The 27,953-nt window shown below is 48.4% G+C and overlaps 1 protein-coding gene and 1 long non-coding RNA gene across 6 annotated transcripts; one reads left to right on the plus strand and one right to left on the minus strand.

Moving 5' to 3' along the window:
• Positions 1 to 15,006, minus strand: LOC119827605. Of its 5 annotated transcripts, none has more exons than XR_005287701.1 (6): positions 14,711 to 15,006; positions 9,355 to 9,444; positions 5,730 to 5,831; positions 5,086 to 5,182; positions 4,335 to 4,408; positions 1 to 458 (listed from the first exon to the last, which is right to left on the minus strand). It is a non-coding gene; the product is annotated as an uncharacterized LOC119827605 (long non-coding RNA). The 5 variants fall into 5 exon arrangements; XR_005287700.1 differs by having other exon boundaries at positions 4,335 to 4,411; positions 14,711 to 15,005; XR_005287695.1 differs by lacking the exon at positions 5,086 to 5,182 and having other exon boundaries at positions 4,335 to 4,411; positions 14,711 to 14,989.
• LOC119827597 (SEC14-like protein 4) lies at positions 14,508 to 27,953 on the plus strand. Its single transcript, XM_038349414.2, has 12 exons — positions 14,508 to 14,662; positions 16,938 to 17,013; positions 20,777 to 20,820; positions 21,109 to 21,168; positions 21,282 to 21,470; positions 22,966 to 23,061; positions 23,364 to 23,424; positions 24,308 to 24,391; positions 24,684 to 24,790; positions 24,869 to 25,008; positions 25,087 to 25,256; positions 26,026 to 27,953. Exons 1-12 carry the CDS (start codon positions 14,609 to 14,611, stop codon positions 26,181 to 26,183), a joined length of 1,239 nt encoding a protein of 412 aa, XP_038205342.1. The 5' UTR covers positions 14,508 to 14,608; the 3' UTR covers positions 26,184 to 27,953.

Genomic DNA, 27,953 nt, shown 5'->3' on the forward strand with positions numbered 1-27,953 from the left:
TCTATTTTGAGATAATATTTATTTATTAAGGAAGGTGTTTTAAGAGAGTCAAAATAAAACTAAAGGGTTATGAGATTAGTGGCAATAGAATTAGCCCTTAACTTTGGTTTTCTTCTGATCCATACCAGGTGGCTCTTCTAACATGAGACAGAGATTTTGGATTGTCCTTTAACAAGAATGCTTGGGTTTAGAGGAGAGAGTCACATTTCAACATCAAATCCATCTTTGATTTTTAACTAAATTGGGACTAAAAAAAATCTGCCTTTTATTATTTTAGAGAGCAGCAAAAACAGTGTTTGGGAAGGTTTATGAAATTCAACCCTGTTGGGAGTGTGCTATGCCATTAGGCCAATTTACTCTTTTTCTTGGGACATTTTCTCTTAACGATTTGTCTTCTCCTTTAGATGTCTCATTTGTCCAGTGGTCTCCAGATTCCTTAGGTGGATGTTTTTATTCTCCTGGAAAAACAAAAACAGAACCCTGCTGAAATGGTTTAAGTAAAATGTTGCAGGTCCCCCAAGTGGCTGCAGTGGGCAGTGGTCCAGGAGACCACACAGCAGGTCCCCAAGCAGCGGCAGGCAGCAGGCAGCGGGTCTCAAGAGCAGCCAGACCCAGGCAGGGACAGTGCAGTTTCCCAAGTGGCTGCAGTGGGCCATGATGGGCAGCAAGTCCCAGGCAGGGAGCTGTGGTGGGTGAGAGACCTCAACGGGGCAGCCAGTCCCACAAGGAGAGACAGACAGATAGGTATACCGCAAGACCACACCACAGGTCTCTGAAGGTGGCTGGTCCCGGGCAGGAAGCCATGAGGTGGACAAGAGACAGACAATAGGCACACCATGCAGAGTGAGGTTGGATATTTATTTAGTGGGTTATGGAGGGGAAAGGAGAGAAGGGGAAAAGAACAGAGAGATAGAGGCAGAGGGGGAGGGGGGAAAAGAGCGACAGCAGCAACCTCCCTGGGAGAGAGACAGAAAAGGGAGGGACTCAGACTGGAAGCTGAAAATCAGCTTGCCTTGGTGGAAGGGGGGAGGGAGTAGGTGTGGCTTATCTCTTAAAGGGATAGGACAGATTATTACACCTGCCCCCAACCCTAACTTTGGGTAGTTTCTTTTTTAGTAGGTTATATTTTTATTAAGGCAAACTATGTTTTTTTGCCAACAGAAAAAATTATTTTAATTAAAATTTTTTTGAAATTTTGAAATTAAATGTATCTTGATATGTGTGGATAAATAATATACCTATTCCCCACTCTATCTATCTATCTATCTATCTATCTATCTATCTATCTATCTATCTATCTATATGTATGTATATATTCAAGATTAAGGTGTATTTAATTTTATATCTCAAAGAACCATAATTTTGAATTTTAGCCTGTCTTTTTTAGTAACCTTTTAAATTTACTTAAAACATTTTACATCTTTTAACTGGGCTTTTAACACCATACAGCAAAAATGCCCTTTTTATTTGAGAAGAAAACTTAAAAGCTGTTGTGTCCAAGATGGTATAGGCCACATGGCAATGTGTAGTTTAACATTCTAATGTGGAATTAAGACATGTGGTTTAAGAAATCTCATTTTTTCCTTTCATGCCAATAAGGCAATTGTGCCTTTGGTAAATTATCATTCAAATATATATATATATATATATATATATATATATATATATATATTTCATACTTGTTCAAGTGAAAGGCATTCCTTAGTCTTACACCTCAGCTTAGACTGAATGACAAAGCTGTTTGATGAACTATCACCTCTCCTTAATCAAGAGGTCTCTCCTATTCGAATCTAATCTTTATCAATCTTGATGGCCTCTATCACTTTTATTCTATGTAAATGAAAGAAGAACCTCTTCCTCAATGTAACACATATCCTGGTTTCTATTCTGAGGTTAGCACATCTTTAAAATATATAGGCTGATTTAATCTACTGTTTCTCTCTCCACAGCCATTGTTCCTTTTTCATTAGCATTTTAAAAGTTTAAAGTTAATAAAGCACTGTGCACTCTAGCTCTGGGGGTTTTATTACCCTTTCTGTTTATTAAGCATATCTTTTAAAGTATGATTAGATTTTTCTATAACTGCTTGTCTTGTAAGACTGTGTGATAGACCTATAATATCCTTCATGTTGTAATATGCAAAAAACGATTTCATTTTACTAGAGACATGCTGAAGCACTGTCAGTCTTAATATGTATAGGTATCATCATAATGGCTATGACTTCTAATAAATGTGTAATTACAGAATCAGCCTTTTCAGAACTTAAGGCAGTTGCCCATTGAAATCCTGAATGTGTATCTATGGTAAGGTGCACATAGCTTAATTTTCCAAATTTTGCAAGATAGAACATATTATCCGTTTGCTAAATTTTATCTCTTTGCATTCCTGTTATTTCCTGTAGGGAACGGAATTTGGCTACACAAAGAACAAGCAGGACATTTCCCTCTACTTTCTTGGTTTGTTGCCAAGAGATAGAAAAATCTTTTTTCAAACTTTGCTATTAATAGTCTTGGAGTGTCACAGTGTGATCAGATTTCCCACGGCACTCACTGTGTAGCCAAGAATGACCTCCATCGTGATCCACCTGCCTCTAGTTACCAAGAGCAGGGATTACAGGCGTGCAACATGCACAGTGGGAAGACCTTTTTATTATCCTCCTATGTATTCACAATCAAGACTAGTGTGCCCAGTACTGGGGAGATGACTCAGTGGGCAAAGTTCTTGCTGCACAAGCATGAGGACCTTAGTTCAAATCCTAGTGCCCACATAAAAGCCAAACACTGTGTAAACCTAACAGAGACAGGAGGATTCTTCAGGCTGGCTGGCCAGTCAGTCTGGTGGAACTGGAGAGCCCCAGGATCATCCAGTGAGAGGCCCTGTCTCAAATAATAAGGTGGAGTGAATGAGGAAGACACTCAACACTAATCTCTGGCCTCCACATGGGCATACAATACACTTGGACTGATGGACACACACACACACACACACACACACACAGGTGTGGTATCTTGGTGATTCCAAATCTGGTCAAGTTGGCAATGGGGGTGTTGAATTTCTGCTAACAAGATAGGCTCACCCTGAGAAATGTATCCTTAGGTGACTGTAGTACTGTAGTACAGTTGTCACTGTGGTATCATCAATGGCACTGTCCTTATATATGTAATAAATTGAATTTTTAGACAAAGTCTCCCTATGTTGAAACACAATTAATAAAAACTCAGGGTCAGAAATTAGGGTTCAACCTGAAGATCCAAAAAGCAAAACAGCCAGCCACTGGCTCTTACCTCAACCTCAGTCTGAAAATGGAGATCCTGCCTCCAGGAATCTCAGAATGAGACTGTGTGTTAAGAACTGTTTCCTCCCATTTTATAATCCTCTCTAGGGCTGGGATTAAAGGCGTGCACCACCCAGTTTCTGTGGCAACTAGTGTGGTTACTGGTCTTAAAGGTGTGTGTCATTATGGCTACTGGGATTAAAGGTGTGTGTTACCATAACCTGGTCTGTAAGGCTGAGCAGTGGGACTGTTTTACTCTCAGATCTTCAGGCAGTCTTTATTTATTAAAATACAGTTGAAATGCCACTACACTATGTATCACAGCTCATCATAGGTCTTACAATCCTCCTGTTTTGAGGTATTATGCACTTGTATTTGACATTGTGTTGGGTCGTTTTATGTCAAATTGGCACAAGCTGGGGTTATCTGAGAGGAGGGAACCTCAATTAAGAAAATGCCTCCATAAAATGCAGCTGCAGGGCATTTTCTTAATTAGTGATTAATGGGGAAGGCACAATCCATGGTGAGTGGTATCATCCCTGGGTCTGTGGTCCTGGGTTCTATAAAAAAGCAGGCTGAGCAAGCCATGGAGAGCAAGCCATAAGCAGCACCCCTCCATGGCCTCTGCATCAGCTCCTGCCTCCAGGTTCCTGCCCTGTGTGAGCTCCTGTCCTGACTCCTTCCGTGATGAAGAGTGCTGTGGAAGTGTTAGACAAACAAACCCTCTCCTCCCCAGCTGCTTTGGTCATGGTGTGTCATCACGGCAATAGAAACTCTAGCTAAGACAGACATCCTCAAAAGAATCATCTAGAATGAGTCAATAATTAAATAAATCACTCCCTTTGATCAGATACAATTAATCCCTGGCTTTGTTAGTCCATAATTAAACTTGCCACCAACAGAACTCCGGTGTGGGGTAGAAGTGAGTTGCAATGTGTCCCTGATTCCTGAGGGTTCCTCTGAGGTTCTTTCCCACACCCCCACCATGAATTTTCACAACAACCTCATGGCTTGATTCTCTGCTCTGAACATCCATCACCTCCAGGACATCCTCCTCACCTGGTTATCTTCCCGGTACAGTTAGAATAACATTGGTTGCTTTCTCTGGGAAGGTGTCTTAGTTATGGTTACCACTGCTGTGACAAAACACCATGACCAAAAGTTAGGGAGGAAAGGGTTTAGTAATTTGCCTTAAACTTTCACATTGTAGCTCATCACTGAAGGAAGTCAGGACAGGAACTCAAACAGGGTAGGTGCCTGAAGGCAGGAGCTAATGTGGAAGCCAAGGAGGGGTGCTGCTTATTGACTTGCTGGCTATGGCTTGCTCAGCCTGCTTTCTTTTAGAACCTGGGACCACCACAAAATAGGCTGGACCCTCCTGCATCAATCGTTAATTAAGAAAATACCTACAGCCCAATCTTACAGAGACATTTTCTCAATCGAGGTTCCCTCCCATCTGATAACTCAAGCTTGTGTCAAGCTGACATAGAACTTGCCAGCTCAGAAGAGATGGCCCAATGTCAGGACCTGAAGTTCCTTGGTGACCTTAATCTCTTTGAGCCCTATGACCTCACAGCTCCTCTCCTCTTTCTCGCCTCTGTGACTTTCTTTGAGCTCTCTCATTCACCTAGAATGTGCTCTTACCCTTCCCATCCAAGAGGCTCAACATCATCTCACCCAAGAGCCAGTCTGGGTCTCCCTAGTATAGTGGTCATCCTTTGATCTCAACTAACGAGGTTCTTTCCATAGCCAGGGTAGGTGGTAGTCAAGGAGGTAAGATTTAGGTTACAGATGAGGCAGGAGTTCAAACCTGGACTCATTGCTCCTAGCTTCTGAAGCTCGACCCTCTCCTGCATTAGCACCAGGAGATAAGCTCAGTGCCGATGTCCCTGCTTTCCAAGCCGGACCTTAAGGCAGTGAAACAGCCAAGGAAAGAAATGCCCAATGAGAACAATATCTGAAAAAGGCACAGGAGCCTCTGTCCAAAGAGTCACTGCCTTGGCATGTGTGCAAAGAGGTGAGACGGGCGTTCAAGTGTGAGAGGAGAGTGTGAACAAGGGCCCTGAGCTGGGCAGAAGCAATGGGAATGATCTGTAGTCGCTATATACTCTGCTCGCCAGCACCATGCATCGTGGCGAGGGCTGGAGACCTCTTAGCTTGTTGAAGAAAAAAGTCAAAAGTCCAAAGGTGGTCTCAGGGCCCCAGACTAACCCACTTCTTTTCTGATCCTGGATCCCAAGAGCAGTTGGTCCAGTTCCCCTTGCTCATCCTTTTCCATCTCCCTGCCCCACCTCTACAGTTATCTCCCTTCCTGAAGAGTGGGGTAGGAGGGACGCATCAGGCCACACCTTTCTTTGGGGTCACTCTTAAATGGCTAGGTGTTGAGCCTAACAGCCTAGCAGTCTGAGAGTCAAATTTCAACCTCCCAGCAGGTCCAGATATGAGGCAGCTTACCAGGTTCTGTGCCAGGCAGCATCACAAACTTAGGCTATACATTTGGAGGGACGTCCAGTGGCATCTGTCTGGCCAAGAGTCTGAGGGTCGAGACCGATATACCTATGGTATGGGGGGCAGCAAAAGAGGGCCTGTGGAGCCCCTTGTCATTCATCGTGATGCCAGGGCCCTGATCCAGAAACCTTTTTCCTGTCTTGGCAGGTGACCTGCTTTAGCTAAAGCTGCCAGAGGAACACCTGTGACCCATGAATGAGGCAGAGACTTCAGGAACACCTGCGAGCCTGCCACGGGCATGGGATATAGGCTAGTTACATCATGTCCACACAGTATCGAGCTTCTCCGCTCCTGGGCCAGGCCGACAGGGCACAAGACAGGGAGAGATGAGGATACAATGGAGGATGAAGCACGGTAGCCAGGTTTCTATTTCTGTGGTAGACAACACGAACAAAGCAACTTGGGAGGAGAACATTTCTTTCTGCCTAGCACTCTCGGGTCACACTCTGTCACTGAGGGAAGTCAGCGTGGAAGCTCCAGGCAGAGCTGCGGTGAGGAGAACTGGTATGGGGCCCTGGAGGAGCTCTGCTTACCGGCCTCTCGTTTCCCATGGCTTACTCAGCCTGCTTTCTTTTTTTATATACAATTTATTTAAATTTATTTTATGTGCATTAGTGTTAAGGTGTCAGATTCCCTGGAACTGGAGTTACAGACAGTTGTGAGCTGCCATGTGGGTGCTGGGGATTGAACCCAGGTCCTCTGGAAGACCAATCAGCCCTCTTAACAGCTGAGTCATCTCCCCAGGACTTCCCCCCACCTCATACTGCTTTCTTATAACACCCAGGGCCACCAGCTCAGGGTGACATTGCCCACAGTGATCTGGGCCTTTGCATGTCAAGCATTAATAAGAAAATGCCTCCTATGGGGCTAGAGAGATGGCTTAGCAGTTAAGAGCACTGACTGCTCTTCCAGAGAACCCTGGTTCAATTCCTACCACCCATATGGCAGCTAACAACTGTCTATAACTCCAAGATCTGACAACCTCACAGACATACATGCAGGCAAAACATCAATGTACATAGAATGAAAATGAATAAAGTTTTTAGGGAAGAAAAGTCCCCTCTCCCCATTTTAACATTTTGGATCCAAGTGAAGCAGAGTTAAAAAAAAAAAAAGAAGATGAAGATGAAGAAGGAAAGAAAGAAAAGAAAAAGGCCCACAGATTTGCCTACACCCAACCTGCTGGATGTGTTTTCTCCATTGATACTCCTTTCTTCTAGACAGATCTAGGTTTGTGTCAAGTTGACAACAGAAACAAGCAGGGAAAGAGAACCATCTGCTCTCCAAAACTCTGGCCCAGATGGTAAAATGTCCTCCATGCCAACAGGAGCTAATGTTTGAGGTGCCATGACCTGCAGGTTCAGGGGAGGACTGAGTCCCTGGAACATGGGACTCAGGCAGGCAGAAAGACACAGAATGGCAGCAAAAGCCTGGCCCTGCCCCACTTGCCTGGGTCCAGTCCTGTTTGTGCTACTGGGTGGCCCTGAGAAATGGGAGACCTGAACTCATTTTTTGATTCCTAAGTGGGAAGGGTAAGAGTCAACCTGCAGGATCCAGTATGGCAGCCACTCATCCCTGCGCCAGGTGGGACTTGGTGTACCTCTGCACCAAGGCTGTGGGACAAAACTCCCAACCGGAGTGATTCAAACAACACAAGCTTATTCTCTCGAGGCTAGACTAGAAGTCGAAGATCAAAGAGTCGACAGAGTTAGCTCCTTGAAGGATTAGAAGGGAAGACCCGACCCCCGCCTTTCTATAGCTTCTGCAGTTCACTGTAAGCTTGACTTGTGGAGGCATCACCCCGCTTTAGCCTTCATCTTCATGGGGTGGTGGCTCCCTCTGTGTCCAAACTGTCCCCTTTCTGCAGTGCTGGGCATGGAGCCCAGGGCCTTGTGTATGATAGGCAAACATCCCCACAGAGCTCCATCCCTGGACAAATCGTTCCTTTTCCTAAGGTCGTACTAGATTGGGGGTCCACTCTGCACTCAGCTTCTAATAGGCACCTCCTAGTGGGCTCCCACTCCATGTAACCAGTTACATCTGTGATGACTCTATTAAGGTATTTGGAATCACTGGGTATCAGCATGGTGAAGGCGTAATTTAACCGTAGCACCACCTGTGAGCTACCAAACACCTAGAATGAGTCTAGGAGTCTTGAATTGTGCAGCGTTAAATGTGCACTGATTTAAAAGATTTAGAATCCCCCAAAATACAAGACATCTCGGTATTCCTTAAGTATTAATGAGATTGTTTGCCCCACTTCTTAGTCATATTGGCCATATGTTAAAGTGATAATGTTACGGATTTATACTTGGAGGGTATTTCTGGGAGTTGAACCCAGGGCCTCGGGTGCTATTGTGCTACCACTACGCTGCACCCCAGCCTCTTTCAAAAAATGACTTATTTCTTTACTTATTTCATGTGCATTGGTGTTTCATCTGCACGTGTCCATGTAAGGGTGCCAGAAGCCGTGGAACTGGAGTTACAGAGAGTTGTGAGCTTCCATGTAGGCGCTGGGAATTGAATCTGGGTCCTCTGGAAGAGCAGCCAGTACTGAACCATCTCTCCAGCTACTCCCACCCCTGCCTCTTTTTACATTTTATGAGAGGTCTCACTGTGAAGCCCAGGCTGGACTTAAATTTTCTAGCCACCTGCCTCAGCCTTCTGTGTGCTGAGCTAACAAACAACACAGCTGCTCTGGTTACAGATATAAATTTAAAATTCTTTGTACCATCTATTGCTTCACTGATGTGAAGGGTTCTGTTGTTTCTTTTTCTTTTTCCTTTCCTTTTTTTTTTCTTTTTTGGTTTTCAAGACAGGATTTATCTGTAGCTTTGGGGGCCTGTCCTGGAACTAGCTCTTGTAGACTAGGCTGGCCTTGAACTCACAGAGATCAGCCTGCATCTGGCCTCTTGAGTGCTGGGATTAAAGGCTGAGTTCCATCCCCAGGACCCACACAGTAAGAAGAGTGCTAACTAACACCAGAGAGTTCACCTCTGACCTCCACACTCACATCATGGGATACACACACACACACACACAATCAATCAATCAGTGGGGAAAAATTAAAACCCAGAATATGTTTTCAACTTCTTGATTTTCATTAATGCAGGTTTTTGCTATTGGATTTTTTTTTTGGTTGTTATTGTTTGTGGGGGTTGTTTTTAGGTTTTTTGAGTCAAGGACTTGCTACATAGCCCAAGGCAAGGATGGCTTCATCCTCTCCATTGCCCTCGCCTTCCAGCTGTGTGAGTGTGGCATATAGAGGTCAAAGTTGGCTACCTGGTGTGTTCCTCAGTCTCTGTCTACTTTATTATTCCTTAACAAGTTCTCTCACGGAATCTGGCCCTCACTGATTGGCTAGACCATCTGGTCAGTGAGTCCCCCCCCACACACACACCATCTTCCTTCTGCTCCTCAGGGCCGGGATTACACACGGACACTGTCCACACCCAGCTTGTCTGTGAGTGCCGGAGAACCAAACCAGGTCCTCACTGTTGCAAGCGGCAAGCACTTAACACTGAGCCATTTCTCCAGCCCCTAATGAGTTTTTTAAATCAAGCACACTCACCAGTGTGAGAGAGAAAATTAGGCCTGGGAAGAATTCTCCACTGGTAACAGCTTCAGCTTCAACCATCAGGGGTTTCCCAGTTCCCAGGGACTGTCAAAAAAAAAAAAAAAAGAGGCCCTGCCTCTCTCTCTCTCTTGGTTTTTTGGGGTAGGGTTTCTCTGTGTAGTCCTAGCTGTCCTGGAACTCGTTCTGTAGACCAGGCTAGCCTTGATCACACAGAGATCCTTCTGCCTCTGCCTACTGGCTTCCTTCCTTCCTTCCTTCCTTCCTTCCTTCCTTCCTTCCTTCCTTCCTTCCTTCCTTCCTTCTATCAAGTAATTTTTTTTATTAAAAATTTCCACCTCCTCCCCTCCTCCCATTTCCCTCCCCAGTCAAGTAATTTCTTCCCGCAATGGTCATGGCCAACACTTGATCATCCTGACTGAAGCTCTGATCTGTGGAGCCACCGCCTCCTCATTGGATGCAGACACTGGGAGTTGGAAGTGCTTTTAAATGACTTTCCCCGCCCCCAGCGGCCTGAGGGCTTCGGGTTACTGTGTGCCTTGTATTATTTTTCTGTTAGTCAGCACTGAACTAATATTGACAAAGCCCTTAGAGCAGAACCGGCAAGCATAGCTGGCTAAATACAGGCTTCTCTCCACAGGAGACATGTTACTGCCTTTCTCCTTCCCCGGCAGATGGGAAGGCTGAGCACGTTTCTTTCTGCGTTCAAGCCTTCTTCACTGAGTGGGTGTGCCTCACCTCCCAGAAGTGTGAGGCACACGCCATCTGGTCCCATCATTTTCAAGATGATTCATGGTTATTTTTTCCCATGTATTATAAATTCTTCACCAACTACATCAACCAACATAGTTTACTTAAACTTGTTTCAGATTCTTGTTAACAATGCATAACCATATACATTCTGGGTTTTAATCTTTCCCATTTGTGTGTGTGTGTGTGTGTGTGTGTGTGTGTGTGTGTGTGTGTGTGTGCCTCATGATGTGAGTGTGGAGGTCAGAGGCGAACTTTCTGGAGTTAGCACTCTTCTTCTACTATGTGGACCTCAGGGATGGAACTCCTCAGTCATCAGACTTTATAGAAAGCGTCTTTACCTGCCGAGCCATCTCTCCAGCACTATATATGTGTGTGTCTGTGTGTTCAATGTAATTATATACCTGAACTATTTTCCACCAGAATTATCATTGAGCAAAGTGATAAAATGTTTGGGTGTTGTCAAGTAATTTTTAGAAAAACAGTTGCTGCTCCTGCCAATAATATATGAAAGTCTCAGGGCTGGAGAGATGGCTCAGTGATTAAGAGCATTGGCTGCTCTTCTGGAGGATCTGGGTTTGATTCTCAGCACCCACATGGTGGCTCACAGCCATCTATAACTCCATTCCCAGGACATCTGACACCCTCTTCTAAACGCTGCATGTAAAGGGCACCCAGACATATATGCAGACAAAATACCCATATTCATAAAGTTAAAATTATATATATACATGTGTGTGTGTGTGTGTGTGTCCGTTTCGCCAACTCCTAGCTATCAATCAATACCATCAATTTTCACACAGTGTGTGTGTGTGTGTGTGTGTGTGTGTGTGTTGTTTCTTTCTCTTTCTGATTTCTCAGGGGTCTAAAGCACCTCACTGCCTGAACATCTGTGACTATGGAGACCTGGGGAGGGGGGCAGGGAGCGCCCTGGCAAGAGTGCCTGCACATCTGCTGCTCTGAGAATCGGCGCCTGGGTTCCACTTTCCATCTATGCACTTGCATTTGATCTTTGGGAAGATACCATTTTTTTGTGCATCTGCTTTCCACAAATTCACACCAGCAGATGCCAACAGTATCTTAAATCAGTTTCTTTTAAGCTCATATAGCCCAGACTGGCCTTCAATTGGCTGTGGAGCCAAAGATGACCTTGAATTCCTGTCCACACATCTCAGATTCTATTATTACAGGTGTGAGACTCTGCGCAATGTTTTCTCTTTTCTAATATTTTGTTTATTTATTTTTATTTTATGTGCACATTTATCTGTGTGAGGGTGTCAGATCCCCTAGAACTGGAGTTAAAGACAGTTTTCAGCTGTCATGTGGGTGCTGGGGATTGAACCCGGGTCCTCTGGAAGAGCAGCCAGTGCTCTTAACCACTGAGCCACCTCTCCAGTCATATGCAATGTTTTCTTATGTAACAGATTCTTGGACTGAAGGTATAGATCAGTGGCAAAGCCACTGCTTAACATGCACAAGGCTCTGAGGTCTATTTACTCATTAGTGTGTGCGTGTGTGTGTTGTCTACATGTATGTCTGTGCACCACATATGTGCCTGGTGCCTGAAGAAGTCAGAAGATGATGTCAGCACCCATGGGACTGGAGTTACAGATGGTTGTGAACCACCAGATGGGTGCTGGGAATTGAACCCAGGTCCTCTGGAAGAGAAACTATGTTTTAAACTGCTGGGCCACCTCTCTAGGCCCTGATTTATTTATTTTTATTTTCTGTATATGGATGTTTTGCCTGCATGTATGTATATGCACTATGTGTGTTCAGTGCCCATAGAGCCCAGAAGAGGGCACTGGATTCTTTGGACCCAGAATTACAGAGGGTTAGCAGCTTCCATGCGTGTGCTGGAAACCAAACCCAGGTCCTTTGCAAAAGTAACAGGTACGCTTGACATTTCTTCAAGCCCAACTTGGATCTTTCTTTCAGTTTAAAATTCTCCTAGGGCAAATTCTAGTCAAATGAAAGATTATGCAAACCCAAAATGTGAGCCACAAATATAATTTAAAATTTTGAAAAGGATCCCTTGCTGTGCGGCCCAGGAATTCTCAGTCCCCCTACTTTAGCCCCCAGTTAAGCTGGAACTACAGTAGTATGCCAGCACACACTGCTAGTAGCTGCAATTAAAGATATATATATATATATATATATATATATATATATATATATATATATATGTGTGTGTGTGTGTGTGTGTGTTTATTTGCTGTGTGCTTGTGTGACTGAGCGTATGTGTGTGCACCATGTGGATGCAGGTGCCCCAGAAGGGCAGAAGGGGCATTGGCTCCCCTGGAACTGGAGTTACAGGCATGTGACTGTCTGATGTGGATGCTGGGAACCAGATCTGGGTTTTCTGTGAGAGCAATAAATGCTCTTAACCACCGAGCCATTTCTCCAGGCCCAAGTATCTGCATTTTCAAAAACTAAAAGGAGCAAGCAGAGCATCAAGGGTGTGTAGGGTAGAGAGAGTTTTCCTTCTGAACCCACAGCTGGGGACATGTCATTCATGATACAGGTCTTAACCTTTGCTGACTGTTCACCAATGAGAAGCACAGACTGAGGAACAGCAGAGGGTTCCACCTGGGTCCCAGAAGTGGTGGGAGTGACAGGGGACATACGAAAACTCTATCGATTTCAAGATGTAAAAAGGCCGGCACTCATGAGCCAGAAGCAGGAGGAATTCTGTGAGTTTGATTGAGGTCAGCCTGATCTACATAGTGAGTTCCGGGTTAGTGACACGCTGTCTCAAACAAACAAACAAACAAATAAATAAAACTATGAAAAAAATAAAATCAATGCATTGTGTGCTGGTCCACCCTGAGTCTTTTCACGCAAGGTACAGCTTATTTTGTAGAGCGCTTGTCAGGCGTTCCTTCTCCAGATCCACGCAGACCAGGTGTCCTCGTTAGCGAGACTATCGCTGTGATGACACACCATGACCAGAGCAGCCCAGAGAGGAGGGGGTTTCTTCACCTTACACATCACAGCACTGCTCATCACGGAAGGAGGTCAGGACAGGAGCTCACACAGGGCAGGAACCTGGAGCAGGTGCTGATGCAGAGGCCATGGAGGGGTGCTGCTGACTGACTTGCTCCTCATGGCTTGCTCAGCTGGTTTTCTTCTAGACCCAGGACCACCACCCCAGGGATGGCACCACCCACAGGGCAGGGCCCTTCCTCAACAATCACTAATTAGGAAATGGCCTACAAGTTTGCCTACAGTCCAGTCTGATAGAGGCACTGTCTCAGTTGATGCTCCCTCCTTTTGGATGACTCCAGTGTGTGTGTCAAGTTGATATAAAATTAGCCAGCACTTGGGAAGTGAAAACAGGAAAACCAAGAGTTCAAGACTCTCCTTGATGACACAGAATGTTTGAAACCATCTCGGGCTACATAGGAACCCTGTCTTTTTTTAAAAAAATGTATTCTTTATTTTTTAGTATATCTGAAATAATTGTTATCAATATACAATCGATAGCAAAAATAATGAATAAAATATTAACTGTTTCTGGTCCTGAGTCATTGAGATCTGGTTTGCTGCTTCTCCTTAGCACAGCCCATACTTGCTGACGACCAATCACATCTCCAGTGGGAGTCAGTCTCACATGAGACCATGCTTGGTCATTATATATCTGGAACTTGATTTGACCCATGGGAGGACAGAGGGGAAAGGTCTCAGTGGCCTGTTTTCACTGCCTCCTCCCCCTCTCTCTTGCCACCTGCTGTCCAGAAAATTCATGCCAAGGCAGCCTGTGTTTTCCCGCCCTGTCCAGAGAGGTCGGCTTCCCAGGTGACAGCCACCCCCCACCCACTCCTCGGCTCTCTAGCTGTCCTAACTCCCAGGGATTCAGCACCTGGGCCAAGCTGTAGCTCTGGCTCTACTAAGAGCCTTCACAACAGTTTTGAAACTGTGTCTGTAACAATGAGTGTGGCATGCCAGGCATTCTGCTAACACAGGAGGCACATCTTTCCTAATCGGTCTCAGCGTCTAGAGGGCTGGAGCCATTTGGCACATAAGGGCTCTCTTTCTGGTCAGTGAACATTCAGGGAACCCAGCCTGTGTTCAAGGTCAGGGGAAGGGAGCTGGGTTCCCCTTAGGCAAAATGTCTGGGGAGGGGTGTGTGTGACATCCTCAGCTCCCACTTGGCTCTGAAGAACATGCCCCAATGCATGTGTCCTTAGATGAACACACCCCTAACACTCCCCCACACACACCTGCTTCCCATGGCTACCTGATCATGAGAGGGCCCGGAGGTGGGAGCCACCAGCTACCTCAGGCTCTCAAGACACCTCTTGAGGTCAAGTCACCTCTCTGCCCCATAAGGGTAGGCCTGATGACCTGGGCAGACCAAACAAAACAAAAACCAAAACCAGGGAGCACTGGGTAGGGCGGGGCAGAAACAAGGACTCTCCCTTGGGGCGGGACCTGTATCAGACCTGCTAGGCAAAACCGGGTGAAGGTGGTGGCAGCTGAGGCCAGGCGGAAGAGCATCATGAGCGGACAAGTCGGGGACCTGAGCCCACAGCAACAGGAGGCCCTGGCCAGGGTGAGGGGTGCGGAGGGCGGGAAGGCGTGGGAGCCAAGCTGAACTCACCTCACCAGGCGCACATTGGCTGTAGCCTTGTGTGGGGACTGGATGGCAAAGCCCAGTGTCTCTGGAGCACCGTTCTGAGGCCGCTATATGCTGCACCCCTCTTCTTCCTCCCTCTGGGTGACTTCAGGGTGTGTGTGTGTGTGTGTATAAATTCAGACTTCTAGCTCAGTGGGCCACACCACCCAGTTTTGGCCCCTGTTCCCAGCCTATGACTACGGCCAGGCAGATCCGTAGATCTCTGCCCAGATTGCGACAGTGTTTGGTTTGCTTTGGTTTCAGTTGCCAGGGTTCCCAGTCTTCTTATCAGACGTATTTGTTTACTTTTCATTAGCACAGAGAAATAGAAGGCTAGGGGGGTCTTATTTTGAGAGCATCCTGCAGACTGTACCTGGAGAAAGAAAGGACTATCAGAAAGGAGAGGCCCAGTCCTTAGGAATCCAGCCCAGGCTCACACTCGGCCTTCTTTGAAAGGAAGGCTAAAGTTTTGTGACAGACAGCCAGACACTGGAGGAGAGAGTCCGCAATCCTGCCTTCAGGCTGTGCAGACTGTCACCTAGAGGGGATGAGGAGAGAAGCATTATTGTTTCTTAAGGGACACTGTACCCCTTCACACCCTCCAACCCCCATCAAGACTTCCTCTGACCCCTCAGATCAGGTGTGAATCCTCCCAGTGCCTGCTGGGATTCATGCTTTAATCCTTGTTAGCACCAGAGACTGCACACTGTTGACAGCCACAGGCTAGGTACTCGGAGACTATGAATTACCAAAGAGAAAAAGGCCAAAGAGGAGAATCTGTTCAATGTACAGCCAAGCAGTGACAGCGCGCTCTCCAAGAGAAGACATGACCCAGGGGCTGCTGGGAGCTGGCCTGTCACAGACATACAGACAGTGACAGCCGCACTCTCCCAGAGAAGACATGGTATGACAGAGGAGCTGCTGGGAGCTGGCCTGTCACAGCAGCTGTTTGTGCAGGGTCATTAGCTGCCCCAGAGGCTGACTTTAGGAAAGCTTAGAGCACCACATTTCCAGACAAGCCATTAGGAGTTAGGGCTGTGGATGTTTGTGTACAGCATTGTGGGTTATCAGACCCAAGGACTCATGGTCTGGTTGTTAAAGTGTGGGACTCTCTACCTTCACGCTGGTCATTTGTCTTCACGTGTTTCTTTTTAATTATGTAAGCACAGCAAAATGTATTCTCATCTCATTAGTTTTTTTTTTTTTGGATTATTACTATTGGCCAGGCATGGAGACACACACCTTTAATCCCAATATTTGGGAGGCAGAGGCAGGTCTGTCTCAAAAATAAAACAATTATTGCTACTTCTGAGAGGTTTGGGGTATCTAGCCCTGACTGGCTTCAAACTCATAAGTTCTACCTACCTCTGCTTCTTGGGCACTAGGCCCAGGCTTACAGAGATGTGTGTGTGCACGCGCGCGCGCGCAAGCATGTATGTGTTGTTTTATGAGTATGGGTGTTTTACCTGCACGTATCCCAGTTAATAATAACTGTTGAGCCATCTCTCCATCCCTATAGGTTTTCTTTTTTTTAGACAAGTTCTCCATATGTAGCCCAGGCTAGTCTCAAACTCCTGATCCTCCTGCCTCAGCTTCCTGAGTGCTGGGGTTACAGATATGTGCCACCAAACTTGATTTACATGTTTATTTTAAACACATTGAAGCCTTTGATTGGACACATTTGACATTACCTTCATGTCATAAATGAGGAACTGAAGCTCAGAGGAAGGAGCTCCTCTCTAATCCAAACTATTGGGGTGCAATTCTGGGGCAATGCTTCTAGAACTGTCAGGCTAGCCTTCATCAGCATCGCCCAGAATTGGGGGAGAAAAGGCTGGAGTATGGTATTTTTTTGGGGAAGGGCCAGAAGAGGAACTTGTCTCCCCAGAAAAGAGCCAGACAGTTCTGACAGCTCCTCAGACCACCATGCAGGACAAACTGGAGTCTAAACACTCCGGGCAGTGGCGGACAGAACCACTGGTCAGGACGGCTTAGCTATGCATACCTCTTGCCCTTTGTTTAAACTTCAGCTTCATTCCAGGACCACCTGTGGGCCTCTTTCCTAGTTTCTCTCTCCAAAGTGGCCACACCAAATAACTCTTCTCAGCTTTTCACTGCTGCTTGTCTCTTGATTGGCCATTTGAGCTGTCAGGGCCCAGGCTCAGACAGAGGACTCCAGTAACATTCTATCATGCCCTTCCTTTTCTCTTAGTTCCGGGAGGCCCTCCAGGATGTGCTGCCTGCTTTGCCCAAGGCTGATGACTACTTCCTTCTGCGCTGGCTCCGAGGTGAGGTCACAGGGATCAGGAAAGCAGGGAGCAAGGGAAAGGAGAGAAAGGAGCAAGATGGCAGGACAGTGAGGTGGGCACTCATCCTGCTGAGACACAGGCTTCCTGTTGGCCTGCACTTGGCTAGAAACCAAACTCCACTGCCACCTCACCGCACAGACTCTCTGAGCCCTAGTCTCTCTGTCTTGGAGGGAGCTTGGGTCTCCTGAAAGACAAAGAAAAGAGGAAATGATTGCTCCCGGGTATGAGTTATAATATCAGTGGGAGCACAGCCAGAGCATCTAGAGGCATCCAGACTGAACCAAGCCACGACCTGAGAAGAGAGGGGTGGGGGGGGGGGAAGGGGGGAACATGTGGAGGCCAGAGACTGCGGCCAGATCCTTCCTTAATTACTCTCTTCTTTATTGAGCGGGTCTCTTGACACCTAGAGCTTGCTGGTTAGCTAGCCTAATTAGACAGCTGGCCCCAGGGGATCCCCCTCCCCTCCCGCCCTGTTCTACATCTGTCCTGATCCCCCCCCCAATACTTTCACTCCAGTGCCTTTGGCTTCAACAGAGTAAACGCACGGAGGCCCCAGGGCCTCCCCAGCTTGGCACTGAATCGGGTATTTGTGAACCTTTAGGACTTGGGTCTGCCTTCAGTCCCCGGGGACACCGAGAAGTGATGGAATGGCAGAGAAGGGGCTTCTAGAACTCACAGCAGTCTGGAAGAGTAACACCAGAAATGGCACCTAGGCTGGGGGCAGGAGGCTAGCGTTGAGGGGAGGCTGGGGGAAGATGGGGGGGAAACTGGGGGAAGGCTGGGGGAAAGATCTGTCGGGGTGGGGCTGGGGGGAAGGCTGGGGTGAGAAATCTTTTAACTCAGTCCTTTGCCTGGAATAGGGTGGGCTCTTGAGGTAGGAGGAAGCCAAGACTCATTCCAGAAGTGTACACAAGTCACGTGGGTTAAGTGGTTGTCAACAAGACAGGCTTGTAACCGAGGCCCAGCTCCATGCTGCTAGCAGAGGACCAGCGAGAAGCCCGTCTGTCAGCCTTGCTTTCTTCTGTGCTGTCGTAGGCTTGGTATTGAGCCCTGTCTTCAAAGCGCTGAGTCAAATATAAAGTCTCCAGGCCTACATGAAGGAAACCCCAACCCGAAGGCCACTTTCCCCCTCTTTTTGTTCTTTCTGTTTTTAAATAATTATCTTTAGAAACAGTTTTTAAATTTTATTGTTGCTTGGAAAAAAAACAACCAACAGATTGAACAAAAAACTAGTAGCATTCTTATCTGAAGCAATATCCAATCATAAAATATGATGAGAACTCAGGTACTACTCAAACTAGCAGCTCGGCCTATAAAACTCTTGGAATTAAAACTTGGCGCAGAAAAGATCCAGACACAGCAAATAGACAAACCTTTAAATGGTGCTGTATTTAGAACTGCCATATTCAGTGTGGTAGTCTGTGGACATATTTAACTATCCAAACTACCTTAAATTAAGACTGCGGTCCTCATCTCGCTGGCTACATTTCTGTTCAGTAGCCTCATCCAGCTAGGGACCGCCACGCTGAGCAGTTCAGAGATGGCTGGTCCCATCATCACAGACCACTCAGCGGGCCAACACCGATGCAGGTGACGCTATTACACACAAAGGAGGACCGGGAGAGTGTCATCGCAGAGGCTTGTTCTCGGACACTTGCCATGAAGCCCACCCTGACAAGCAGCTCTGTATTGTTTGGCCTGTGACCGGGGGGGGGGGGGGGGGGGGGGGGGGGGAGGGGCTGCAACCCTTATGAGACGGGTTTGGGCTCCACTGAAGCTGCTGAGGAGTGGCGCGGGCTGCCTGTGTATGCGGCGACCGACTGACTTGTCACAGAGGATGGGGAGGTCAGCTAGTGGCCCTCGTGGTTCCTTCTTGGGGTGATTAACGGACAGGGCAAAAGCTGTCTGGCCGGAATGTCACCTTCCACTTGAAAACCTCTGCTGTTGTGTTCCACTTCAGCTCCCTTGGTGGAAAACTCTGATAGCGAGCTAGTCGCCATACAAAGAAGCTGCCAAGGCATTTCTAAAATAAACTGTACTTGTGGGCTGCCGGCATGCCTGTAGTTCCAGCTGAGATCTTTAAGGTACTTGCTGAGCAAATGTGAGAACCACGCTCCTTCTCCCGGCATTCATACAAGGAGCAAGATCCAGCGTGGTCTATGTGTAACGGCAGGACTGGGGGAGATGAGCCTTTCTGGTCAGCCATTATTCTAGCCAATTGATGAGCTCCAGATTCCCTGAGAAAGTGGTTGAGAAGGGCACCAACAGTAAGCCCTGGCCTCCACACCCACGTGCACACGCATGCACAGGCACAACCAGATACACACATAGATTCCCTGAGAAAGTGGTTGAGAAAGGCACCAACAGTAAGCCCTGGCCTCCACACCCACGTGCACACGCATGCACAGGCACAACCAGATACACACAAAGATTCCCAAACCCCAAGAATCTTTTGAGGGTGTAAGGAAAAGTGAGGACACCCTAATCTTGTCCTCAGGAACCTCTAGGGACCAGTTTATCCTACCGCTCTTACATGGCTTCTGTGTCTGTTTGTCTATTGGGAGGTGGGAGTACTCATGCAACCAACCGATGCACACGGAGGCCGCGGAAGTTTGCTGATTGATTTCTCTCTGTTATGTGAGTTCCAGAGATTAAACTCAGATCGTCAGGCTTGGTGGAGCAGAAAGTTTATCGTAGGTAAAAGAGAGAGCATAGTCAGAGGCAGGGACATCTGGGAGAGTCCAGAGTGGACATGACCCTGAGCCTTGTGAGGAGGCGGGGAGGGGGAGAGGTGAGAGTCAGACCAAGAGGCCAGGAGGGCACAAAGTAGATGAAAGGGGCCAGGTAACCAAAATGTCTGGATTATATAGGGAAGGAAAGGGGAGGGGAGAGGAAGGAGAGTGGAGGGGAGAGGAAGGGGAGGGGAGGGGAGGGGAGAGGAAAGGAAGGGAAGGGGAGGGGAGGGGAAGGGGAGGGGAGGGGAGGGAAAGGGGAGGGGGGGGGGGGGAAGGGAAGGGAAGGGGAGGGGGGGGAAGGGAAGGGAAGGGAAGGGAAGGGAAGGGAAGGGAAGGGAAGGGAAGGGAAGGGAAGAAGGGCAGCACAGCACCTGGACTGAAGACATTTAGGGTAGGGGTGAGGTATACCAGTTATACCCTGTAACTGGTAGGGACTGAGGGATGCTGGGAGAACCTGGCAGCCAGGTCTACTTTGATATGTTAAATAAGCATCTCAGTGTCTTAGGGTGCCTATTGCTGTGAAGAGACACATAGACCATGGTGGATCTTGCTCCTTGTATGAATGACCACGGCGACTCTTATAAAGGAAAACATTTAATTGGGTGACTTACAGTTTAAGGGGTTCAGTCCATTATCATCATGGTGGGACATGGCAACATGCAGGCAGACATGGAGCTGGGGAAGGAGCTGAGATTTCTACATCTTAAGTAGGCAACAGGAAGTGGTCTGTCTCATTGGGCGTGGCTTGAGTATACATCAAAGCTCCCACACATACACAGTGGCACACTTCCTCCAGTAGGACCACACCTACTCTAGCAAGGCTACACCTCCTAATAGTACCACTCCCTTTGGGGACCATTTTCCTTCAAACCACTGCAGTTAGCCATTTATCCCAGATTTAGGACCTAACAGTAACAAGCACCTCACCTTTACCAGCAGAGCTGTCTTGCTAAACCCCCAAGACCAGCTCATTCTAGATCTGGCCTGTCCTTCCCATGTTTCTGCAGCTCGGAACTTTGACCTTAAGAAGTCGGAGGACATGCTCCGGAAGGTAGGACCCTGCTTCCGTGTCCTGGCTCCCCTTGCGCTCACCCAGGCTTCCGGCCAGTAGAGAGAGTCTCTTCTCGTGTTTCTTTTTCCATCTCCTGGGTCCTTTCCTGAACAAAGACAGAGTCCCCCTTCCCTGCATCCTTCTCCTACCTCCTCCCCAGTTCTATGGGGCCTAAAAGTCTGCTGGCACAATCTTGTGCTGTGGGCAGGGATGCCTGGCTTCATGCCCCCAGTACCGCCAGAGGCTTTGGAGACAGGTAGCTTCTGTAGCTTCTGCATATCTCTGCAGCATGTGGAGTTCCGGAATCAGCAGGACCTGAACCACATCCTTACGTGGCAGCCACCAGAGGTGAGCCCTTCGCAGTATCTTGTAGGCCTGCTGATGCCCTCTCTCTCCCCCGTCTAGCCACCCGATGGCACTGCGTGGGCTGGTTTGAGTGAGGACTCTGTCCGTTTGTCCAGGTGATCCAGCTCTATGACTCGGGTGGTCTGTGTGGTTATGACTACGAAGGCTGCCCTGTGTGGTTTGACATCATTGGGACAATGGACCCCAAGGGGCTCCTGATGTCTGCCTCTAAGCAGGACATGATCCGCAAGCGTATCAGAGTCTGTGAGCTGCTTCAGCATGAGTGTGAGCTGCAGAGTCAAAAGGTGAGCAGTGGGATTCAGGCAGCATGTTTGGTGGCCTTAGTGTTCCAAGTGGAAACACTAGGCCCAGGGAAGGACAACATCTTGTCTCTCTAACTCTCGCCAGCTCTCCGTATGATTTTCTCCCACTTTGATTCCTCCGTATCATAGTGAATGTGTGTGTGTGAGAGTATATGTGAGTGTATATGTGTGTGCAAGTATGTATGTGTGTTTGTGTGTATGTGTGTGAGTATGTGTAAGTGTGTGTGTGTGTGTGTGTGTGTGTGAGAGAGAGAGAGAGAGAGAGAGAGAGAGAGAGAGAGAGAGAGACTCTCTGCCAGCCTGAGGTAAGGTCACCAATGCCTTCTCTTCTGGCTGAGTTCATAAAGTGTTTGCAGAGCAAGCACAAAGACCATGTTCAGATTCCAATCACCCACATAAAAAACCAGGCCCTGACACTGACCGTGGGAGTAGTGAGAACCCTTAGCGCTGTTCCTAGGATTTCTTGGAACAGCCAGCCAGCTTCATATGAAATCCTAGGGCCAGTGAGATGGCTCAGAGGTAAAGGCACTTGCAACCATGCCTAACAACCTGAGTCCTGTTCCTGGAACTAACACGATGGGAGGAGAGAATGAATCCCCTGGGTTTCCTTCTGACTTCCAGACAGGCACCATGGTATGCACCTGAACACACACACACGCCACACATGACAGATGATAGATAGGATAGGTGGATAGATGGATGGATGGATAGATAGATCGATCGATAGATAGATAGATAGATAGATAACAGATTACAGATAGATAATAGAAAGATAGATGGTAGATAGATATTTAAATATAAAAAGTACATTTGGAAAGTTGGATGTAGTAATGCATCCCTTTAATCCCAGCTCTTGGGAGGCAGAGACAGTTGGGTCTTTGTGAGTTTGAGGCCAGCCTGGCCTACAGAGAGAGTTCCAGTACTATATAGAGAACCTGTCTTGGAAACCAAACAAACTGTATATGGAGCACTCAAGAGTGAGGCTTCTACTCCAAGAAGACCGTCATATTCACCTGGACAGGGCTCATCTCCTACCCTGAGCTGCCCTCTGACCTCTGCAGCTTTCAGAATGAACCCAATGTGGAAGGCAGCCTTGTTGGTTTTGTGCATCTGACATGCAGAGATCGAGGACAGCTTCTGGGAACCAGCTCTCTTTCCACCAAGTGGGTCCCAGGAATTGAACTCAGGTCAATGGTCTTGGCGGCAAGTGCCTTTACCTGCTGAGCCATCTTGCCAGCCCTGAGTCATGCTTTAATTATACACTAGGCAATAGTGTCGAGCAAACTATGATACCGAAGAGCCTAGAGCTCAGCTTTAACATCTCCTCACACCCTAGAGGGATACCATCTGTTTGGACATGCCGCACGCTTGCCAGGCCTCCCTACCAGGTTGTGGGTATCAAGAAGATAGAGAGAGGGGGCCAGGATCCCCTGCATTAATTATTGATCTAACCAGTGTGCCTGCTCTGTTCCTGCAGTTGGGCAGGAAGATCGAGCGGATGGTGATGGTGTTCGATGTGGAAGGGTTGAGCCTGAGGCACCTGTGGAAGCCAGCGGTGGAGGTCTACCAGCAGGTAAGGCGGGAGACAAGAGCAGTAACAGCTCCAGGCCAAGGGGGACCCATAGCCCACACCAGCTTCCCATCCATAGAAAAGTAGAGACACTCTCCAGGGGACCTGTGGACCAGTCTGGCCTTGAGATGCTGGCCTTAGGGCCACCCTAGAGGGAGGAGGAGGAGAAAGGACGTCCCAGAGGAGGACACACATGTCATGGAGAAGGCTGGGCTGGGCCTCTTGCTTCAGCAGCATCAGAGCTACAGAAGACTGGGCATTCAAGGGCTGGGTACAGCCATGACCGATGTCACTTGACTTTACAGTTTTTCGCCATCTTGGAAGCAAATTATCCTGAGACAGTGAAAAATTTAGTTATTATTCGAGGTGAGTCTGTGACCCCTGCCTGGGGAAGGGAGACTGGGGTAAGGTGACAGTGAATAGGCCTTTGGGTTACAGCTTCTCAAAAACCATCTTTTGTGAAGAATAAAGTTTTTGTTTGTGTTTTTAACTCCATTCCTTTGCAGACCAATATTTTTCTACTATGCAAAATCCTTCCCTGGTGTGTTTCAACCATGTTAGGTTTCTAAATATTTGTGCTATTTTCTTACTCGCTTCAGTGTAGACTTGACCATGAGCCACACTGTTAGCAAGAACGGTCCCTGTCTTCAATGGCTGTCCTATATTCCCTGGACTCAGATGTCCTGGGCTCACATCTAGTTAGCTCTCGCATTTGGAGCAAGTCAGTTTCCTCTCGCTGAGACTCAGCTTTCCCGTGTTGTGGAGTGAGCCCCCCATGACCTCCCCCCCAGATAGTTAGGATATTAAATGAGAGTCTGCTAAATGAGAAGACTGCACACAAAACCTGGCCCACAGGAAGTGCTCAATAAGTAAGCAGGTACCCCTGGGGTGGGACAGGATATTTAAAGCAGGTCCCCTACCTACTCTCACCCCAATGGACTCTGAGGTCACCTAGCAAAACCATGAGTGGCCTCAAGGAATCATCATTGCTGACCATGGGCCCAGCTTGTCCCCAACACCCTACAACTGGTTAAGGGACATCACTGATGGTTGAGAACCAGACACAATACGGTCACTTTACAGCTAATAGCACTAAGACTCAGAAGTACAAGTCTGAGCTAACGCTCACAGAGCAGGGCATAGCAGAATCCAGATCCGCTCAACTACTGCCCAGCATAGGATTGGCTCTGCCTTTATGTACTGCAGTTGTCTCTGGTCCAGCTTCCCAGTGGTGTTCTTTGTGTTTCAGCTCCCAAGCTTTTCCCAGTGGCCTTCAACCTGGTCAAGTCATTCATGGGTGAGGAGACACAAAAGAAGATAGTGATTCTGGGAGGTAAGTGACTTAGCTCTTGGCCCCCAGCTGGCGCTGGCTCTGTGCCTGTCTGGAAAACAGAAAATGTTGCCAGAGGCCCCCTTCTCCTGGGCTATCCTCCTTCCACAGCATTGGCCTTGGTCTGGCCTCGTCAGCGCACAGAACCAGCCTCCAGTTCTGGATCATGGCCTACAAGCCAGAAAGCAAGCTCACAAGCGCTCTGAGGAATAGATTCTCAGGGAAGCAAGTGGCCCTCTCACTGGTCTCTCTGTTGGTCTCCAGAGCTCCTCAGCGTCCCCTTTTCCTCATACAGATAACTGGAAACAGGAGCTCCTCAAGTTCATGAGCCCTGACCAGCTGCCTGTGGAATTTGGGGGAACCATGACTGATCCTGATGGTAACCCCAAGTGCCTGACTAAGGTACAGAGTGCCCAGAGGATGGGGAGGGAGGAGACCAGCCTGTGGCCACCTGTCAGCTTACCCACCGCTAACTCACAGATCAACTATGGCGGCGACGTGCCCAAGCACTATTACCTGTGCAGGCAGGAGAAGCCGAACTATGAACACACAGTAGTGGTAGGCCGAGGCTCCTCCCACCAGGTGGAGAATGAGATCCTGTTCCCAGGCTGTGTGCTCAGGTAGGGACCATGGCTGGGCATCCCTGGAAGAGCCTTGCAGTCCACACAGGAGTTCCTCAGAGGCTCTTTCTGCTGCAGGTGGCAGTTCTCCTCCGAGGGCGGCGACATCGGCTTTGGGATCTTCCTGAAGACCAGGATGGGGGAGAGGCAGAAAGCCGGGGAGATGGCAGAGGTGCTGCCCAACCAGCGCTACAACGCCCACCTGGTGCCTGAGGACGGGAGCTTCACCTGCCTCAAGGCTGGAGTCTGTAAGCATCAGGTTTTCCTGCAGTTGCCTTTGTGGTAGGAAGAGAGACAGCCACCTGGGGCTGGTCCAGCCTCTCTGGAGTCCTCTATGTCCAGCTCTCAGGGAAAGAGCAAGAACTGTACAGGAGGGCTTCAGGGGCGCCATCTTCAGGGTCTTAGATCTGATCCGTGGATGTAAGGCCAGAGGTCCATTGCACAAACTCCTGAGGCTCAGGGCCCAGGAGAATAGCAGCCTAGGCGACAACTAACTAAGTAGCCATGGACTTTGCCAAAGGTCTCTGATCTCCAAATATCCCAAAGAGGTGGCTAGAACTGGTTATCAGTTTCACAGAAACAAAATGGTCTAGTGTCTTAGCTGGCTTCACATACTATAACAATAAGCTTAGGGGATTATTTACCACACAGTTATGGAGGTTCTAGCCCAAGATTCAGTGAGCTTATTGCTTTGAGTCTCTGGCGAGGGTGCACATCATGGCAAGAACACTCAGAGCATAAACTCCTATGTCACAAGCCAGGAGGTCAAAGCGATGGGGTTGACATCCCCTCTTCAGGGGACTGTGAAGTGCTGGTGCAATGTTGGGGTGGTAGAAGGGGCCATACCCCTACTGAAGTCACCACACCCCCAGGAGGAGGTCATGAGCAGTGAGCTTGGGGCAGGGCAGTGGCTGATGCTCACGTCTTACCCATGGGCCTGGTCAACATGTTCCCAACATCACCACCAGGAGTGCGCATGAGCTGGGCTTATGCTGTCTGTCCCCTCTGTCCTTGCAGATGTCCTGCGCTTTGACAACACCTACAGCCTCCTGCACGCCAAGAAAGTCGGCTACACTGCAGAGGTGCTGCTCCCAGACAAGGCCTGTGAGGAGAAGTTGCAGGGCCTCAGGGCAACAAGTCCTCCTAGGGACCAAGAGAACACTGGCCGCCTCTGACCCTGCTCCACCCAACTCCTTCATGCACCCCTGCCCCTCACCCCCCAAGACAGGGTGGTGCTGAAGGTGGCTACAGAGATCTGCAACCCCCATCTCCATCTGAGCCTCCCCATGGGACCCCTTAGACACAGACCAGCACTTTCATTCCCTGGACCTGGAGAATAGGGCCGAGGGTGACAGCGCACGCCCATTAGGAAAGGACCCTGCCCTTGCTCTTGTTCTCTTGAAGACACCCACCCACCCAGGATTCCGCCATGCCTGGTATCCCAGCTGGGATCCAGTACAGGAGAGCCGTATCCTGTTTGCCACAGGAGCACAGCTGAGGGATGGTTTCTCTCCAGCTGGAGGTCAGCAAGGCTGGAAGGGCCAGCTGGAGGCAGCTGGGGAGCCTGGGAAGGAGGAGGGAGGCCCCAGCTCTAGTAGAGCAGCAAGGCCTTTCTAAATCGGGCTGCCTTTGAAAGGAATGGCAGAAGTGGAGAGGCAGGGCTGTTTCCTTTTTCTTCAGGCAGTTGCCCTTGCCAAGCCTTCTTCAAATTCCCCATGTAGCCCAGGCTGGCCTTCTTCAGTGTCCTGAGTCCTGGGATTGCAGGTGTGCACCACTAGGACTGGCCAACTTTAGTTCTTTCTGGCCTGAGTGGAGCTCAGAACAAAAGCTAAGCTGCGGGGAGATACTGGTACTGGGGTGCAGGGTGAATTATTCTGGAGGTTCATCCTGGCTTCTAGCATGCTTCTTGGAGAGCCTTCCAGCTTTCCATACATCTGCATGTCTCTAAGGAGAGAGTTGGAAGGCAGCTGCCAGCATCCCTTCCCCGTGTGACCCAGAAGCTGGCCAGTGACAGTGTCTGCATGTAATATCTCAAAGGCTGGCCCTCCTGGCATCCACAGGTAGCCAGCCAACCTACCATTTCTCTGTTGGATGGACTGAAACTAACCGAGCAGATTTTGCCAAGCTCGATCCAATACACCTCTGTAGATTGGCTCAGAAAAGCCATTACCTGGAGTCTAGGAGCCTGGGCTGTGCGGCACTGCTCTCTCCTGGACCTATGGCTGGGACAGAAGACCTGTGTCCCATGCAGAGTAACCCAGACACTGGCTCAGGATCGCTGATGTTGCCTTCTCTGTCCTCCTGTGCTGCTGGGCAAAATGTCCCTGGACGTGGAATAGTAAGATGTTCCTGGAAAGGGGGCCCTGTTTCAAAGTGCTGTCACACCACCTAGAAGCCTTGGCAGACGCCACTGTCTAGGCACCTTGCAAGCAAGAAGCCGTGCCCCAGCCCCTTTCCAGGTTCCAGATGCCATCATTTGATTTTCTCTGTGTGCTAGATGTCTTCATTATCGAAGACATTTTAATGGGAGAACAATGATAAGCCTTGAGGATGAGGGAGGAGGCTCTTCAGGGCAGCCCCTAGCTACTGTATCTGAACCATTTATAGCCAAGGCTTAGAGGCTTAGGCAGGAATTGCTTATGGCACTGCCTCTTGGCAATTCCTGCCTATGATCAGCCTAAGCAGATTGGCAAGAGGGAAAACATTGTACGGTTCTGCTGGATCCCAAGAGCCTGGAACTGTCAGGCAAGCGTCAGAAGACATTTCCAAGTCCAGGGCTGCCCCTGCACTCTGAGCCCCTCTTGTCTCCCTCCAGCTTCTTGCTGGCAGACCAAAAGGGTTGTCACTGTGGTAAGGACTATCTTGAGTTTGTTCGTCTCACTTCATGTCATGAGTACTCAAAACGATTCAATGTGGCCTTAAAATAAAAGGCTCCCGGACTTTAA

This window comes from Arvicola amphibius, chromosome 1 (genome assembly GCF_903992535.2).
Source record: "Arvicola amphibius chromosome 1, mArvAmp1.2, whole genome shotgun sequence".
Lineage (NCBI taxonomy): Eukaryota > Metazoa > Chordata > Mammalia > Rodentia > Cricetidae > Arvicola > Arvicola amphibius.